The sequence below is a fragment of the Quercus lobata genome, chromosome 1 (genome assembly GCF_001633185.2).
Source record: "Quercus lobata isolate SW786 chromosome 1, ValleyOak3.0 Primary Assembly, whole genome shotgun sequence".
Lineage (NCBI taxonomy): Eukaryota > Viridiplantae > Streptophyta > Magnoliopsida > Fagales > Fagaceae > Quercus > Quercus lobata.
The window spans coordinates 46,393,498-46,410,505 of record NC_044904.1 but is presented as its reverse complement, the minus strand read 5'-3'; the positions used below and the strand labels follow the sequence as shown (position 1 = coordinate 46,410,505).

Genomic DNA, 17,008 nt, shown 5'->3' with positions numbered 1-17,008 from the left:
ATGGGTATGGGTCATAAACGGATCGACCTGAAAGCGACACGATAAGAAACGTGTCATAAGTGGGTCAATCTGCGTAACCCGCAATAGACACGTTTGACACGCCAATTTATTTGTGTCAACCCGAAATGACCCACTTAACACAACCCGTTTAACTTGTATAACAAATAAATATTTATTTTATTTTAGATTTGTCAAATACCTTTTATATCCAATATATATTTTAAATTTAAAAAGAAAAGTAGGTAATTACAAAAATTTACTAGGGATATAATTGGAAATTGAAACTTTACAAACCCTAGAACTACTAATACTATTTTTTTTTTTTTTTTTTTTTTTTTAGCATAGAACTTGCACAAATGAAATTGGATGAGCTTGTGGAAGATGTTATGAATTTGGACGTCAACAAAGAATCTATAGATGATAATCATGGTCATAGTCAAGATTAGTTTACTGTTTGCTCAAATGTTTTCAATGTTGATACTTAGCATTTGACGAGTTCCAATGATATTATATTTTTGTTGAACTATGTTTTTTTTTTTTGTTAAATTTTGTTATTTTGAATTTGGGTTGAAGTGCATGCACTTCTTTTGGATTGTAAAGAACTTATTTCTAGATGAATGTTATATTTTTGTTGAACTATATTATTTTGAATGTGGGTTGAAGACTTGAAGTGTATGCACTGCTTTTTGAGATGTAAAAAAAATTTATTTCTAGATGGATGTTATATTTAATATTATGCAGGTTGAAATAGGTTGTATTACATTTGTGTCAACTCAACACGATTCGTTTATTAAACATGTCAAATGGGTTGGATCAGGTCAACCCGCCTTATTAATAGGTCGGGTTAGGGTTGAAGGATCATGACATGATTATTAAATGGGTCGAGTTAGGGTTGAGTCATTTAGTCGAATACCCCTACCTCAACACGACACAAACACAAAATGCTAACCCAAATTGACACCCCGAAGTCTAAAGCCATCTCTCTCTCTCTCTCTCTCTCTCTCTCTCTCTCATTTCCCTCAAAAACCCTATCGCACGTTTCCATCACCTCATCTCACCTCACCTCCCAATCTCTCCCCACCTCTCTCCATTTCATTTCACCCCTACTTCTTCTTCATATTTACATTTCTATCCCTCTCTTCTCCCAAAAAAAAGCACCCCCAAATTTCTAGGGCTTCTCCAAATTCCACAAATTCTTTCACTTTCTTCTGAACCGAAAAAAAATGGAATCGGAGGACGATTTCGACATGCACGACGCCCACGACACCCATCAAAACGAAACCACCACCACCACCAACACCACCAACAACAACAACGACAATGAAGACGGTGTCGTTTCGGTCGAGGACGACGACTTTTATAGCGGCGACGAAGACGATGATGAAGATGGTGAGGCCACCAACGCTTTTGCTTTCGACAGCGACGACGATGCTGACGTGGCAGACTACGAGTTCATCGACAACGATTCTGACGATTCCGACGACGTTGTTTCACACCGCTACCAGGTGGCTGTTACGTAATTTTGTTAATTGGTTTCCATTTGGGTCTATTGGATTTTTTTTTTTTTTTGGCTTTAGAATACTGAGCTTTTTTTATTGGCTGTTTCATAATTTTGTTAGATTCCATTTGGGTTTATTGGAATTTTGAGGTTTTTGCTGTGGAAATGTCGGATTTTTAGAATTTTGGGTTTGTTGATTTTGATTATTAGATTTCATTTGGGTTCTCAGATTTTTGTTGCGGTAATGTTGGTTCTTATTACTTTTTGGATTTTGGTTTTTGTGGATTATTAGAATTTTATGTTTTTATTTTTAATTGTTTTTGTTGTTGTTTAGATTTGACTATGCTTGATTTGAATGATTAGGTTCCATTTGGGTTATTGAAATTTTGAGGCATTTTTTTTTGGTCGTGGTAATGTTGATTCTGATGGATTTGTAGTATTGGGTATCTGGGGATTTTTTTTGAATTTTGATTTTGATTTTGGTTAAGAGTTATCTGCTTCATTCTTGTTTTTTTCGTCTAGTTTGGGTCATAGGAATTGTGAAATTTTATGTTTGTGGTAATGTTGATCCTGATTTTAATTTTTAGAGAGTTAGCTTCAGTTGGGTTTAGTTGGGGTTATTGGAATTTTGAGACTTAATTTTGGTAAGTTAAATCTGCATGATTTTTGGTATTGTGTTAATTGGGATTATCCAAAATTTTGAGTTTTTTGTTGCAGTAGTGTTTATCCTGCTTGAATTTGGTTAAGTGGTTAGCGTGTCTAATTGGTGTTACGGGAAATTTTTTTATTTTTTGTTCTTTTAGTGTTAATTTTGGTTGATCATGTGAAGGAAATTTAACATGGAAGCTATTTTTTAGACCTCTAATGAAAAAAAGGAAAAGGATTAGGTACATTGTAGGCGTGGTATATTAAGTTTCGACACCGCAATTTTTAAAAAAATAGGACATGGGTATGGCAGGACATGTCTATTAAATAATTGTTAAATATATTTTCTGTATATTGTTAAGCATTTATTTTTCATATAATGTTATATATATATAAATTAAGATTAATAGTGGACAATAAAGCAAATCCATGACTCTAAAGGATGTTTAGACATTATAATACAAACCAATAATAAACATATTTATTAATTTCCAAATGCATTATTACTATTCAGAGCATGAATGCTCCCTTTGTTTTGTGATAGGGTATTTGATTCCTCTTGTTCTCATGTCTTGGTCGTGTTTTGTATTTTCTTTTTTTAAATTTTAGAAAGGACATAGTTGAGTCATGCATGCAAAAGTGTCCTAGAGGTGTCAAGTGTCCGACATAGGTACAACACTCCAAATGAAGTGTATGTGCTTCCTAGGTTGAAATTTAATTGGGGAAATTAATAAAATGCGACCAAAGTATTGTACCTAAGTTTGCCCATAAAAAAATATAGAGAAGTTTGTAATGATCTTCATAACTCCATATGGTTTTTCTTGTCATAGAGAAAGCGTATGCTTGGGTACCTAGGGAGGTTATGTGGTGTGTTATAGAAAAGAAATGAGTTTCTCTAAAATATATTAAGTTGATTAAGGATTTGTATGATAGAGTTGTAATTAGTGTGAGAATTAGGGTTTAAGTGATAGCTTAGCGAGAATGGAATCTTTTGCGGTGCTCCAAGTTTGTGGTTCAATCAAACCCCACCTCTCCCTTCCCTGCTATCTACCTATGAAAAAAAGTTGTAACTAGTGTGAGAACAATTAGATGCATCACAAGTGAGTATCCTATCACTATAGGATTGCACCAAGGAGCAACATTAAGTTCATATCTCTTTGTACTAGTGATGGGTGAGTGCATTAGATCGATTCAAGATGAAGTCCCTTAGTGTCTACATATTTTACAATTTTAGTGGATGACGTGAAGTTAATGTCATATTAGAAATTTAGAGGGATGCTTTAGACTATTATTTATAATTTTTTTTATTTATTTATTAATGGTGGTTTTGTGGTGTGGGAGGGGGGCCTGGGGGGGTGGGTGGGTGTCAGTGATGCTAATTTTTCTTGATTTGGTATTGGATTTATTTAGGATTATGAAAATTCATTGTTTGGGTGAATCGGGTAATAAAAATCTAGAGTCTAGTCACTTATCAATAATAATAATAAAAGGGAAAAGAGAGTTGAGGAATTTAAATTCCTCGGTTAATTATGATGGGAGATAGAGTGTTGGTAGTGTAGTAGAAATAGCAGTGGGATAGTAAAAGTCTTTATGAAGCTGAAAATGATTTCATGGAATGTTAGAGGATTGAATGCCTCCTAAAAACTTCTGGTAGTGAGAAACTTGTTACGTGAGTGGAAGTGTGATGTTGTATGCCTTTAAGAAACAAAGCTCCTTGGCATGGATAGACAGTTGGTTTGCAGTCTGTGGAGTTGTTCGTATGTGGATTGGGTGGCTCTAGATGCTGATCAGACTACTAGTGGAGTTATGATTACGTGGGATAGGAGGGTTTTAGAAAAGTTGGAGATTCTGGTGGGTTTGTTCTCGACGTTGGTTTAGATGGATGGGTTTGTTGATAGAGTTGATTCTTGGTGGAATTGTCATTCTTTCTCGGGTACCCCTAGTTATGTGTTTGCTAAAAAGTTGAAGGCTTTGAAAGAAGACATTACTTAGTGGAGTCCTCGTGAATTTGGCAATGTCGGTCGTTAGAAGAAAGAATTATTGGGGGCTTTAGAGTTATTAGATGCTAAGGAAGGGGTTCTTGGGCTCACTAAGATGGAGATAAATGAGAGAAATGGAGTGAGGTTGCAAGTAGAGTATCTTCTTTCTCTAGAGGAGATCTCATGGAGACAAATCAAGGATGTTGTGTATTAAGGACGGTGATAATAATACTAAGTTCTTCCATAAGTTGGTTAATTCTCATAGAAGGTATAACCATTTGAGTTTTTTAGAAGTGGATAGGGTGATTTATGAGAAGGGAGCAGAATTGGCTGCTTAGGTTGTTCAATTTTATAAAACTCTGTATTAGGAGTTAGAAGAGTGGAGGCCTTTTGTGGAAGGTTTGGATATTGATCAAATTGGAGAGATGGAGAGGGGTTGGCTGGAGAGGAGGTTTGAGAAGGACGAGATACTATTAGTTGTCAGAGAAATGGAAGGGGATAAAGCTCCAGGTCCAGATGGCTTCACTATGGCCTTTTTCTATCATTGCTGGAGAGTTGTGAAAAGAGATGTCCTAGCAGTTCTTTATAGCTTTAATTCCTAAGAAGAACGATGCCTCTAACATTCGAGATTTCAGACCTATCAACTTGGTGGAGAGTATTTATAAGATCTTGGTCAAGGTTTTGGCAAATCAATTGAAAGTGGTGTTAGATCAGTTGATATTTGAATCTCAGAATAGTTTTGTGGGAGGTAGACAAATCCTTGATTCAGTTCTCATTGCTAATGAGTGTGTTGACAGTTGGGTGAAGAGTAAGATTCCGAGAGTGATTTGTAAGTTAGATATTGAGAAAGCTTATGACAATGTGAATTGGGAGGCACTTCTAAAGTTGTTGAATTGGCTTTGGGGAGAAATGGTGTGGATGGATTTGAACCTGTATTTCTACGGTTCAGTTTTCTGCGTTGGTCAATGGGTCTCCAGTTGACTTCTTTGGTAGTTCTAGAGGTTTGAGACGAGGAGAATGTGTTTCGCACTTGCTTTTTTGCAGGTGATACTATTCTTTTTTGTGATGCAGATGTGGAGCAAATCCTACATGTTTGGTAATTGCCTATTTGTTTTTAGGTTGTGATCGGTTTGAAGGTCAATGTATCTAAGAGTGAAATGGTTCCTATAGGGGAGGTGAATAATGTGCATGCTTTGGCAAAGATCTTGGGTTGTAGGGTTGGGACCTAGCCAATGATTTATCTTGGTATGCCGTTGGGGGCATCTCATAAATCCCTCTCTATTTAGAACCCTATATTAGAAAAAATTGAATGGAAGTTAGCCGGGTGGAAGAAGCTGTATTTGTTGAAAGGTGGTAGACTGACATTGCTTAAAATAATGTTATTTAGCCTCCTTAATTTTTTAATTTTTTTTTTATCTCTTTTCATTATTCCTACACGTGGCTTACAAAATTGAGAAGTTGCAAAGAGATTTTTTGTGGGGTGATATGAAGACACATTTGTTGGGATGGGATAAGATGTGTGTGCTTATTGCCAATGGCGGTTTAGGAATCAGGAAATTGACCACTTTTAATAAAGCCCTATTAGGAAAGTGGCTTTGGTGTTTAGAGGTTGAGGAGACTTGGCTTTGGAGGAGGGTGGTAGCTTTTAAATTTGGGGAAAGGGGGGGGGGGTGACCTCCAAGCTGGGAAGGGGGTGTTCATGGGTGTGGTTTGTGGAGAAGTATCCGGATGGGTTGGGAAGATTTTAGCAAAAACGTCCAGTTTAAGGTTGGGGTGGGGAATAGAGTGAAATTTTGGATAGACCAGTGGTGTGGGGATCTTCCTCTCCATTTGGCTTTTCCGGTCTTGTACAATTTGTTGCAAAAAGAGCGGCTTCTATAGACTCATCTTTGATATGCCAAGGAGCGGGAGATGGGAAAATTTGAGATGTTCATTTCATAATGATTGGGAGACAGATGTGGTGGATGATTTCTTTCAATTCTTGGCATCCAATTTACCTTCAACGATTGATGGTGATTGTATGAGATGAAAGTTGACAAAGAACGAGGATTTTAATCCGTTCATTTTTTCATAAGTTACATGGTTCTTCTTCTGTTGTTTTTCCAGGGAAAGACATTTGGAAGGTTAAGGCACTCTGGTTTGTCTCTTTCTTTGTTTGGACAGCTGCATGGGATAGGATTCTCACAGGGGATAACTTGTTGGTTAGGGGCTTTGATTTCGTTGATTGGTGCATTATGTGGTGGTGTTGTGGGGAGACAGTGAATCATTTGTTGTGACACTATGGAAAGGCTTATTGGTTGTGGAGCTTTGTCTTTAAATCTTTTGGGATTTTGTGGGTTCCCTCATGTTTGGTGACATATTTTCTATTTGGTTGGTGGAATTAATTGGGGAAGCAGTAATCTCACATTTGGAATTTAGTTCTGTTGTGTTTGATGTGGTGTATTTGGAGGGAACGCAATCGGTGGACTTTTGAGGACTTGGATAGATCCGATGAATAGCTGCTTGCTCTCTTTTCTAGTTTCCGTTTTGATTGGTCTAGGGTTGGGGACTCACATCTAGTGATTCTCTCCCTTTGTTGCTTAGCTCTCTCTTTCTTTGTAATTAGTGCTTCTTTTATGTTTTTTGCTTTTCTCTCTTATTTTGTACTTTTTGATATGCTTTGTGCTACTTTGCATTTAGCAGCTTTTTGAATGTACATCTTTCTTACTTATTAAATAATAATAATAATAATAATAATAATAATCATCATCATCTAGAGCCTAGTTTGTCATGGTAATATCATTTTTGGTTGAATTGGGTCTTTGGCAAGTGCTACAGTGTTGGCAATGCTAAAATGTTTAAATTACAGGAAAACTGGTAGAATTTTCATTTGTTTGGGCACTGCTTCTGTGAATGAACTGGACATCTGTGGCATTGTTGCTACTGTAATATTAATTGGAGTTGATTTTGTTGGCTTAAAAAAAGACAATTTTAGCACCTATCAAATAAAAAAAGTGAAAATTTTAGCAACTTATAAAAGGAACACTGGGTGAGTTTTGATATGTTGATGATTTTTGTTTGGTGATTGTTGCTTCTTTGTTGTGGACTATAAAATCTATTTTTTTTTGGTTATGCTGACTTGAGTTCTTTGAATTTGAACATGATAATTTGAGGTAGTCTTAGCAATTTGTAAGTATAGGAACTTGGTAATTTGGATATGTTTTATTGAATACTTGTGGTTCTTGTGCAGAATGCTCAAATGATGCAACCTTTAAAATATAACTACGTTACATAATATGTCTAGGCTGTTCTTGAACGTAGTTGTGATGTATGGATGTTCATGAAAGTGTTATTTTGGTATTTTGTCATCTGTCTATCTTAGTGGTACAAGGTTCAAAGGAATTTTACCATTAATAATATGTTCATTCCCCCTCTCCTCCTTCATGGACTAGCAGGTTTTGTGAGATTATATGTGCAAATGCAATTTAAATCATTGTATAGTGAATTTTTGGGACTCCTTTTATGGAAGTTAGAAAGGTGGTGGAACCTCTTTGTCATGGTTTTAAAAACCAGACGGACCGGCTGGTTCAACTGGTTCAATTGGGAACCAGACCTTAATCCGTTCCGGTTATTATTTAAAATTGGAAATGAAAGAAAAACCAGACAAACAAGAACAAACCGCCGGTTCAACCGGCATAACCGGAAACCGGTGCGGTTAAATCGGTTTTAGCATTTCTTCATAAATACTTCAGCTGTTGTGTTTTTTAACCCAAAAAAAAAAAAAATAATAATAATAATAAAGAAAGAGAGATCTTGTTTTAGATTTAAGAAGAAGAGAGATTTTGATTTTGTAAATGTTCTCTCAAGTATGAAGTGGTGAAGCCTAAGACACCCACAATGACCCAAAAAACATCAAATTTACTTCACTTACCTTTTGCTCAAAAGAAAAAAAGAAATCAGATTTACCATATTTTTGTTGAGGAAGAACCAAAGAAGCCCAAAGATGAGCAAATTTATAATGATCTGTCTGCTTCAGTTGAGGCTTTTTTTGCTGCTCTTGCCTCTTGCACATGCACATATGAGAGAGAGAGAGAGAGAGAGAGAGAGAGAGAGAGCAAAAAGTGAGTTGGGAAAATTATATGTACAAAACTATTGTTGAACCAAACGTGTGGATGTATGGATTTCAAAATGTGTGGTAGTTGAGAGAGAGAGAGAGAGAGAGAGAGAGAGAGCAAAAAGTGAGTTGGGAAAATTATATGTACAAAACTATTGTTGAACCAAACGTGTGGATGTATGGATTTCAAAATGTGTGGTAGTTGGGATACTAACGTGTAAATGTGTGGAGGGAAAAAAATATCAAGTGGACAATGATATTGCTACCCATTGGTGCATTTACTTTTTGTTATTTGAAAGGTTAAAAAATAACTAAAATATTTTATAGTGGGCTTGTGGGTTATGGGTGCTTATACATGTTTCTTTGTTTTTGTTTTAGTTGAATTGTGTTGAGTGGTGTCTAAAAGTTGGTAAGCTAAAGTTTAATGTTTTACTATTATTTAATTTTTTAGTTAAAATGACCAGTTATAAAATGATCTATTTATTTATTTTTATAATTATTAATTAAATTATTTATGACATCACCAGTTCAACTAGAAAACCGGTAACCAGCCCCTTTTTCGTTTCTTTCACCGTACCGGTTTTTAAAACCATGCTCTTTGTAATTATAGGGCAAATTATATGGCAATTATAAAATCAAAGTATGCATAACTGTGTTACTTTTGAGTTTGTGCTTGTTTGTGTTGATGTATGTATGGATACTTGTGATACAAATGACTCATAGTTTTTCCTTCTATTTGACTTTCATCATATATATATTTTAATTGGTAACTTTCATCATATAAATTCTATTCTCTTGCCATCCAATTGTTCATAAAGACCATGTTGTCTGCTACAAGCACACACTTATGCATGTGCATGCATAATCAAGGAAAAAGAAATGAGTCTTTTGGTTGCCTTTCTTCTTCTTTTGTTTTAATTTTTTATTCTAAGTGTGTGTGGCTTCTTGTCTTAGCAAAGCTTTACCATTCTAAGTGAAGCGGATATTCATCAACGTCAAGAGGATGATATCATGAGGATATCGACTGTGCTTTCTATTTCAAAGGTTGCAGCTAGCATACTGCTCCGCTATTATAATTGGTAAAATGCTTTGACTGATTATCTAATGTGGTTCTTAATAGTTTTGGAATGACATTATATTTGTTCGTACAAACTGATTTGAGCTAGTTATCAAAAAAGCAAACAGATTTGAGTTCTTGAGTAAATGTGCAAGTGCCCAAAAAAAAAAAAAAAATTGTCCATTGGTTTATAAATTAAAAAGAACTTGTGTTGTGTGGATTACTTGTTTGTATCTGGTAGCCCCTTGGTTATGAGCATTGTGGTGCCTTGATGTTCTGTAGAATTTATATTTCCGTTGTATATGCAGGAGTGTCAGTAAAGTGCATGATGAGTGGTTTGCAGATGAAGAAAAAGTTAGAAGGTCTGTTGGCTTGTTGGAGAAGCCAGTTGTTGAATATCCAAATGCTAGAGAAGTATGCAGTTCATTCTCTACTATGCTATTAAAGTTTTGAAAGCTGGGGTTTTGACTACCTTGTTTATCCTTATTACAATTATGTGTGTCCTGATGTATTTTTGTTTTAACAGCTGACTTGTGGGATATGCTTTGAAACCTATCCTTGTGACAGGATTCACACAGCTGCTTGCGGTCATCCTTTTTGTAGTTCATGCTGGGCAGGTTTGTTCTATTGGAATGTCACTCTATATGATCAACCTGAAAAGTCAACTTCAGTAAAAATATATGGAAAATGGTGACGTGTTTGATGCTTTTAACTGTCCTTATCCATAAAAAGATTATCTTTAAGAAATGGCTGCAGAGAAACAAGCAACTACCATTTGGCTAGACCAAACCTTGACCGTAATTAAATTCTCCAAGCTCAATCGAGACCCTGTTTACCTCATCTGAAGGAGGGTCCCCCTGATAATATATGATAAGGGCTTTCATTGGGCATTCTCCTGAAGATATATATTAGGCATGAAGACCATCCCAATTACAATTTATGGATACAAAGAAGCGAGGAAGACAGGCAAGCAGAGATGAAAGTAGAGAGTTAACCTACAATGAGTAATTTGCTTAATAGAGATACCTCACCAGATTTAGTTACCAACATGATACTTATTTGAAATAAGATTTAGAGAATAAATGGCACAAATCTTTATTTTATTTTAATATTTTTGTGCTTAGGACACCTAGCTGTCTAGCACCTCTGAAATTCTTATCATCTGGAATTTCACTGTGACAAGGTTTGTAATGATGTTAGAAAGTTTGGATATTATTAATGACAGTAACTGATTTAAATAAGGTTTGAAATGATGACGCAAATGAGTTGTTGCTGGATCGAAAGCAAGATTCCAGATCTAATTTATAAGTTAGATATTGAGAAGGTGTACAATAATTTGAACTGAAAAGCTTTTTTTTATATTTGCTTGAGAGGATGGGGTTCGGGGATAAATGGAGGGGTTGGATTTGTTTTTGTTTCACCATGGTTTGGTGTTCCGTACTTGCGAACGGATCTCACTCAGGTTTATGGTTTGGTGTTCCATACTTGTGAATGGAGCTCCCTTGGGTTTTCTTCATGGTTCAAGGGGCCTAAGGGAAGATGGCTGTCTTTCACCCTTGCTATTTATTCTAAGGATGGAGGTATTGAGTAGGATGTTGAGTTGGTCAGTGGCAGGGGGCCACATCTCTGGGTTTTAGGTTGGTCTGGTGGGTATGAAGTTGAGTTGAGGATATCTCATTTGTTGTTTCATGTTCTGTGATGTATGAAGTGAGCAATTACTTTTTATTAGAATGGTTCTTACTCTGAGGCAGTTATTGGATTGAAGGTTTACCTAAGTTGAAGTAGTTCTAGTGGGAGATATTGGGGATATAGATGTATTGGGGATATAATGTATTGTAAGCTTGCCTATAAAGTAGTTGGGTATGCCTTTTGGGCTCATTAAGGCATGGAATCTGCCGAAGAATTTGTCTGGTTGTGGTGGTTCAAGAAGATTTGTGGATTTTGGGGTTTAGAACCTGTTTTTTATAAGAAGGGTTGGGGTTTAAGAGAGTAAACATTTGATTTTTGGTTGAAAAGAGAAGGGAAAAAAAACTATAAATTTTATAATGAACAGTAACCATGAACAGTGAGTTAAACTGTAACTATGAACAGTAACCGATATGAGGAAAGAAGAAAGAAAGAAGAGATAGAGGAAAAGAACTCTTGAGGCCAGCGTGTAATTTTATTAATAATCTAACCTCACCTAATTTCTTTCTTCTTTTCTCCTAATTTGACTGTTAAACCAAATCTTGTTTGAATGAATCCAAAGCCCATACATGAAGACCCATAAACTAATTAAGGCTTACTTCTTGATCAAATAAAACCCATGGTCCATAACTTTGGCCCATACCCAATTGTAAAATTATTAAAATACCCTTGACTCTAGAATAATTAGATAAAATATAAAAACCTAATTAACTACAATGTACACTTGTTTTTGGGCTTTGCCTTACCCTAGGCCTCCAAAGAAGGGTTTTTTTTTTTTTTTGATATGAGTAAATAATGAAATGGAATCCAAAAGCAAGAGCCTTGGTAATGGCAAATGCCTTTTACCATAAGCTATAGGTCGCGGGTTCGAGTATGGGAATCAAACTCTCCAATAAATTAAGGGTAAGGCTGCCTACTATGACCTCTCCTAGACCTCACCCTTGGTGCAATGGCAAGTGCCTTTTAACAAAAGCAATAGGTCGTGGGTTTGAGTCTAGGAATCAGCTTTTTCAATAAATTAGGGGTAAGGATGCCTACCATGATCTCTTCCAGACCTTGCAAAAGTGAGAGCGTTGAGCACTGGGTAAGAATTTTTTAAATAAGGAAACAGAATACAAAGTCGTTGTACTTCCAAAGAAGATACTTATGTACTTCTTCACACATGAGGTAGCTCTTCTGTAATAAATTACTTATCAAAAAAGGATTAGCTATTTTGGTAGCCTGAATGAAGGATAGAAAAGGTAACAATTTCATGTATCAACTTGTTATTTTGTGTCTGCTCATTGGGGGAGGGTTCTTTGTGGTTGGCCTATGCAGCTGTTGAAGTGACCTTCACTTGCACCACACTGGCGAGTGATTGTTGCAGATGGCTTCTCTGTTGGGTAAAGTTGTTGGAATCTTGAAAACAAGTACTTATTGCAGTTGTGATTGCCTCCATGAGTGGAGTAGTTTTTTAATGGAGTTCATGTCAAATGTAAGTTGTGGAATATGGTGGTGCTATATGTTTGGAGATTAAATTCAGATCTACTTTGTATACTGTGAGAATATGCAAATAATGGAATTACTCTATTTTATTGTTATGGTTTGGAGCTTTGCTTTTGTAGAAGATTTTAGGGTTGGGAAGTGGTAGTTATCCGAAGGAGTAGTAACATTTGACTGTGAAACATACCTCATGAAGCAGAGGTTAGTAGTTCAAATATCTCCTTCCCCTTCTTGGGGCTAAAACTTGTTAATGAAAAGAAAAGGCAAATAGGGAAGTGGTTGCCTGGGTGTCTTGGCCTGGTATCGTGCACCTTGCGTTCATGATATCCATGTAACCTAACCTCTCACCAGTCCTAGTATCCCTCACAAGATCTGGATATCCAAGTTTATTTGTGCATTTCATAAAAAGATTATATGCGGGGAAAAAATTGATAGTTTTTTTTTTTGTTTTGGGGGGGTGGGGGGGGGTAGGATTTATGAGTAGCTCTATTATAGGCAGACTCCTTTCTGTCAGGTTTACACATCTAGCGTGGCAGAAGTGAAATACTTTCATGTCTTAAATGTTTTGGGAGGTAATAGTTTGGCATGTTTTTACATGAACTTTACCTATCAAAAAACAGTTTTAGACAATCTCTGATTGCAGTTCTCAATTTTATTAAAGGGGGCTTTGACTCTGGTTGATGGTTTATGATCAAGTGGATATTGGGCCACCTATTGGACTATTGTATTGATTGGACATTCCTTTGCATGGACACAGGTTTTGTTATAGTTTCTTTTTCTTGATGTACAGCTTGTGAATGCCACTTGACTTTTTACACAGTTGATTCAGATTATAACTATATTGCAAATGAAAAAGGGTCATTGTTCTGATACCCTGAGCAAGGGACCTTCAATTTTTTGTTACAATATCATAGATTTGTTTAATTAATTACCTATTTGTGTGTTCATAAATACAAAGAAGTGAAGTGGAAATGGTATATTTGGGAAAGTAAAAAAAAAAAAAAGGAAAAGATGCTACCATTTGTATTCTACCACAATCAGGTTGCTTGTTGGCTACAAGAGTGGAGTATGATAATTTTGACATGATAGGTATTATGATGCAGGACAACCTAGGTGTCCATACCATATTATCTAGAGTAGAGTTTTTTTTTTTTTTTTTAGCTGATTGAAAAATTTGGTATTTATGCACTTAAAAAATAGGACAAAATTTAGGTACAGTACTTTAAGTTCCTCTTTTAAAATTCAGCCATGTGGCTTTTTTTCTCATGGAAAAGTGTATTTTTAGTTAAGTAGCTACATAGCTGAATTTTAAGAGGGAAACCTAAGAAACAAACACCTAAGTATTGTACTTAAGTTTTGCCATAAAAAAATAATAACTGCCTATATTTTCTGAATTCCAGCTTTATTTTACTGAACTTTCATCTGAACAAAATTAATCATTTTAATAAATTGATATGTCTTTATAAATTTTTTTCCTCCATTTTTCTTTGTGAATTCTTAAACTCTTTTTTTCCCCCCAATTGGAGTTCACTTCAGTTTTGATTTCATATCTTGTATATATATATATATATATATATTGATCTTTTTGTTTTCCCCTTCAGGTTATATTAGCACAGCCATTAATGATGGTCCTGGATGTTTGATGTTGCGATGTCCAGATCCATCTTGTGGTGCTGCTGTTGGTCAAGATATGATCAATGTATTGGCTTCTGATGAAGACAAGGAGAAGTATTCTCGTTACTTCATCAGATCTTATATTGAAGACAATAGGAAGGTAAGTTTAAATTTGGAACTTTCATGAATTGTTTTCTGTTGTATCTCAAATAAATACAACATGTGACTAGGTTTTTGGTATTTTACAAACATATTCCAATGAGATGAACATATGCTTTTTTTTTTGGGGGGGAGAGTAAATGAATGTATTAAAACTGCAAAAAGGGGCACACGCTAGTTAGTAACTAAGGATGCTTATCATCTAAATTCGAACTAAATGAAAAGTGTTTTTTAAAAAACTGCTGAAGAAGATTGGGGCAGGCTCCTCACATGCATATAAGGACAGTTTCAAATTAAACATAGATTCAATTAAAATTCTGAACATTTTAAATTGTTTCAATTTGTCCTCTTACTAAGAATGCAAAATTATTAACATTAAAATTATCAACTAAAGCAATGCAATGGAAATCCACATGAACTATTCTTAGGACTTATATAGACACCAAAAATCTGCATGAATTTGGGGGTAAGGAATAACACCCTTTGAATTGTGAACCATTGTTCTGTGTTGAAGTTGTTGGGGGTCTATAATTGGGCATGACTATGGTTGCCGAAGGAGACAACACAGTTGAGGGGGAAACTTCTAAATGGGTGTCGAGGAAATTACGGGGAATAAGTAAGTATGTTGGATTCTCAATTGAAGGTTTTAACTTTTAACAGCAATGTATTGAAAAAGGAAGATAAAAGCAAGTGGTTCAGTTGCTGGTCCCTTTGGTGTTAGTTTGTGGAAAAATATGAATCGGGGATAGCCTTCTTTGTTTCGTTATATTGTGTATGAAATAGGTGATGGGTTGAGGGTGAAGTTTTGGCGAGACTGATGGTGTGGGGAGACACTTATTGCTGTAAGCTATCTTGAATTATTTAGATTTTGTTGAGATAAGGAGGCAAGTTTGGCTGAGCTTATGAAGTTTACTAATGGAATCCTTCATTGGGATGTAAGTTTCTTTAGGGCTGCCCATAATCGGGAATTGGAGGCTCTGTTGAGCTTCATGGATAACATATATGACACTTTTGTAAAGGGGATTGGGGAGGATAAAATGAGCTAGAAACTAGATAGAACTAAGGGGTTCATGGTTAATGCTTATTATTGTATGCTAGTGGGCTCTAATGATTTATGTTTTACTTGGAAAAGCATATGGAAGCAGAAGATCCCCTCTTTAGTGGCTTTCTTTGTTTGGATTGTAGCTTGGGGACGATTGGCAATTTAAGAAAAAGGAAGTTTTGGATATTAGGGGAAATGTCTGACGGTTGACCATCTTTTCCTTCATTGTCTGGTTGCCATGGATTTGTGGTCAATGGTTTTGGGTTTATTTGGAGTAAGCTGGGTTAAGCCAAAGTCAATTGTGGGGCTCCTAGCTTGTTGGCAAGGGCGGTTTGGTTGTCATTGGAATGGTCATATATGGATAATTGTTCCCTATCGTCTAATATGGTGTCTTTGGAGGGAAAGAAATAGTAGGTTTTTTGAAGATAATGTGAGATCCATATTAGACTTTAAGTTATTTTTCTTTAGAACCTTAGTAGATTGGCTGTTAGCTTTGCGAAACCAATCATTCTCTTCTTTTCTTGAATTTCTTGATTTATGTAATTTTTGTACTTGATTTGTTTGACCCCTGTACATTTCTTGTGTACTAGGGTGTTCTTTTTTTGATATCAATAAATCTTATTACTTATCGAAAAAATAAAAAAGAAAGTGGTTGAAAGGTGGCACATGACAAACGTGGAATGTATGTCCGAAAGGGTTTCAAGTTGAAAGCTTTTATCTCCTATGTGAATTATGATAGGCCATAGGCAACAACCAGTTGAGGGGTTGAGAGGGAGACTGGGATGTGGCTGTTAAAATTTAAATAATGAAGCTGGAACGTTGACAAGGAATGTTTTGAAGAGCTTGTTGAAGAATTGGAGATGTGACGTGGTCTGTTCATAGGAGACAAGAACTGATAAAATGGATGCTACTATTGTTCGAAGTTTATTGGGTAGTCTTTTTGTAGATTGGGTAGTCCTAGGCAGTAATAATGCAGCAAGGGGGTGATGTTGCTGTAGGAATGATGGGTGTTTGATAAAATTGATACCCTTGTGGGAGCTTCTTGGTGTCTTGTTAAGCATGTTAAGGGAGAGTTTTGACTTTTGAGTGGGTTTGTATTGATACCATTGTGGGCAGTTCGCGGTGTCTTCCTTGGATAAAATTGATACCCTTGTGAGAGTGTTTGAAGCTGTTGTGATGGCTTTCTTTGCTAATATTCATTGACATTGTGAGTTAGAAAAATCCCTCAATGCTTCCTTTATTGCATTAGTTCCTAAAAAAATAATGTCACTAATAACCAAGAGCCTTGTAGCTTAACTAGTTCATTCACAGTTCAAATCCCCCTTCCCCTGTTGTAACTATCAAATATCAAAAGAATAATGCCACTAATATTAGGAGGATTTTAGGCCTATCAGCTTCATGGGAAGCATGTGTAAATTGTTGGCAAAGGTTTGCTGATAGGAACTTATTTCAGAGTCAGAATGCTTTTATAGGTGGCAGGAAATCCCTGAACCGGTCCTAATTGCCAATAAATGTTTGGATAGGAGAATCAAGAGCCTTATTACATGGGTGATTTGTAAGTTGGATATTGAGAAAGATTATGGCCATGTTTGTTGGGTTGTAGTATTTTATTTGTTGGGCAGGATGGGGTTTTGAGACAGGTGGAGGGGTGGATTTGTGCTTTTATATCTATGGTTAGGGTCTCAAATTGTAAACGGTTCTTCATTTGTCTTGTTCAGTAGTTCACAAGGGCTAAGGCTAGGATCCATTATCT

The 17,008-nt window shown here is 35.9% G+C and overlaps 1 protein-coding gene across 1 annotated transcript in view; it reads left to right on the top strand.

Moving 5' to 3' along the window:
• The first annotated feature begins 997 nt into the window (after positions 1–997).
• The window catches only part of LOC115991092 (probable E3 ubiquitin-protein ligase ARI8), a 36,864-nt gene continuing 20,853 nt past the window's right edge, over positions 998–17,008 (top strand). Inside the window, exons 1-5 of the mRNA XM_031114838.1 lie at positions 998–1,505; positions 9,170–9,294; positions 9,581–9,686; positions 9,799–9,889; positions 14,042–14,214. Coding sequence (XP_030970698.1) covers positions 1,224–1,505; positions 9,170–9,294; positions 9,581–9,686; positions 9,799–9,889; positions 14,042–14,214 — 777 coding nt within the window. The 5' untranslated portion in view covers positions 998–1,223. The remainder of the gene's footprint in view (positions 1,506–9,169; positions 9,295–9,580; positions 9,687–9,798; positions 9,890–14,041; positions 14,215–17,008) is intronic.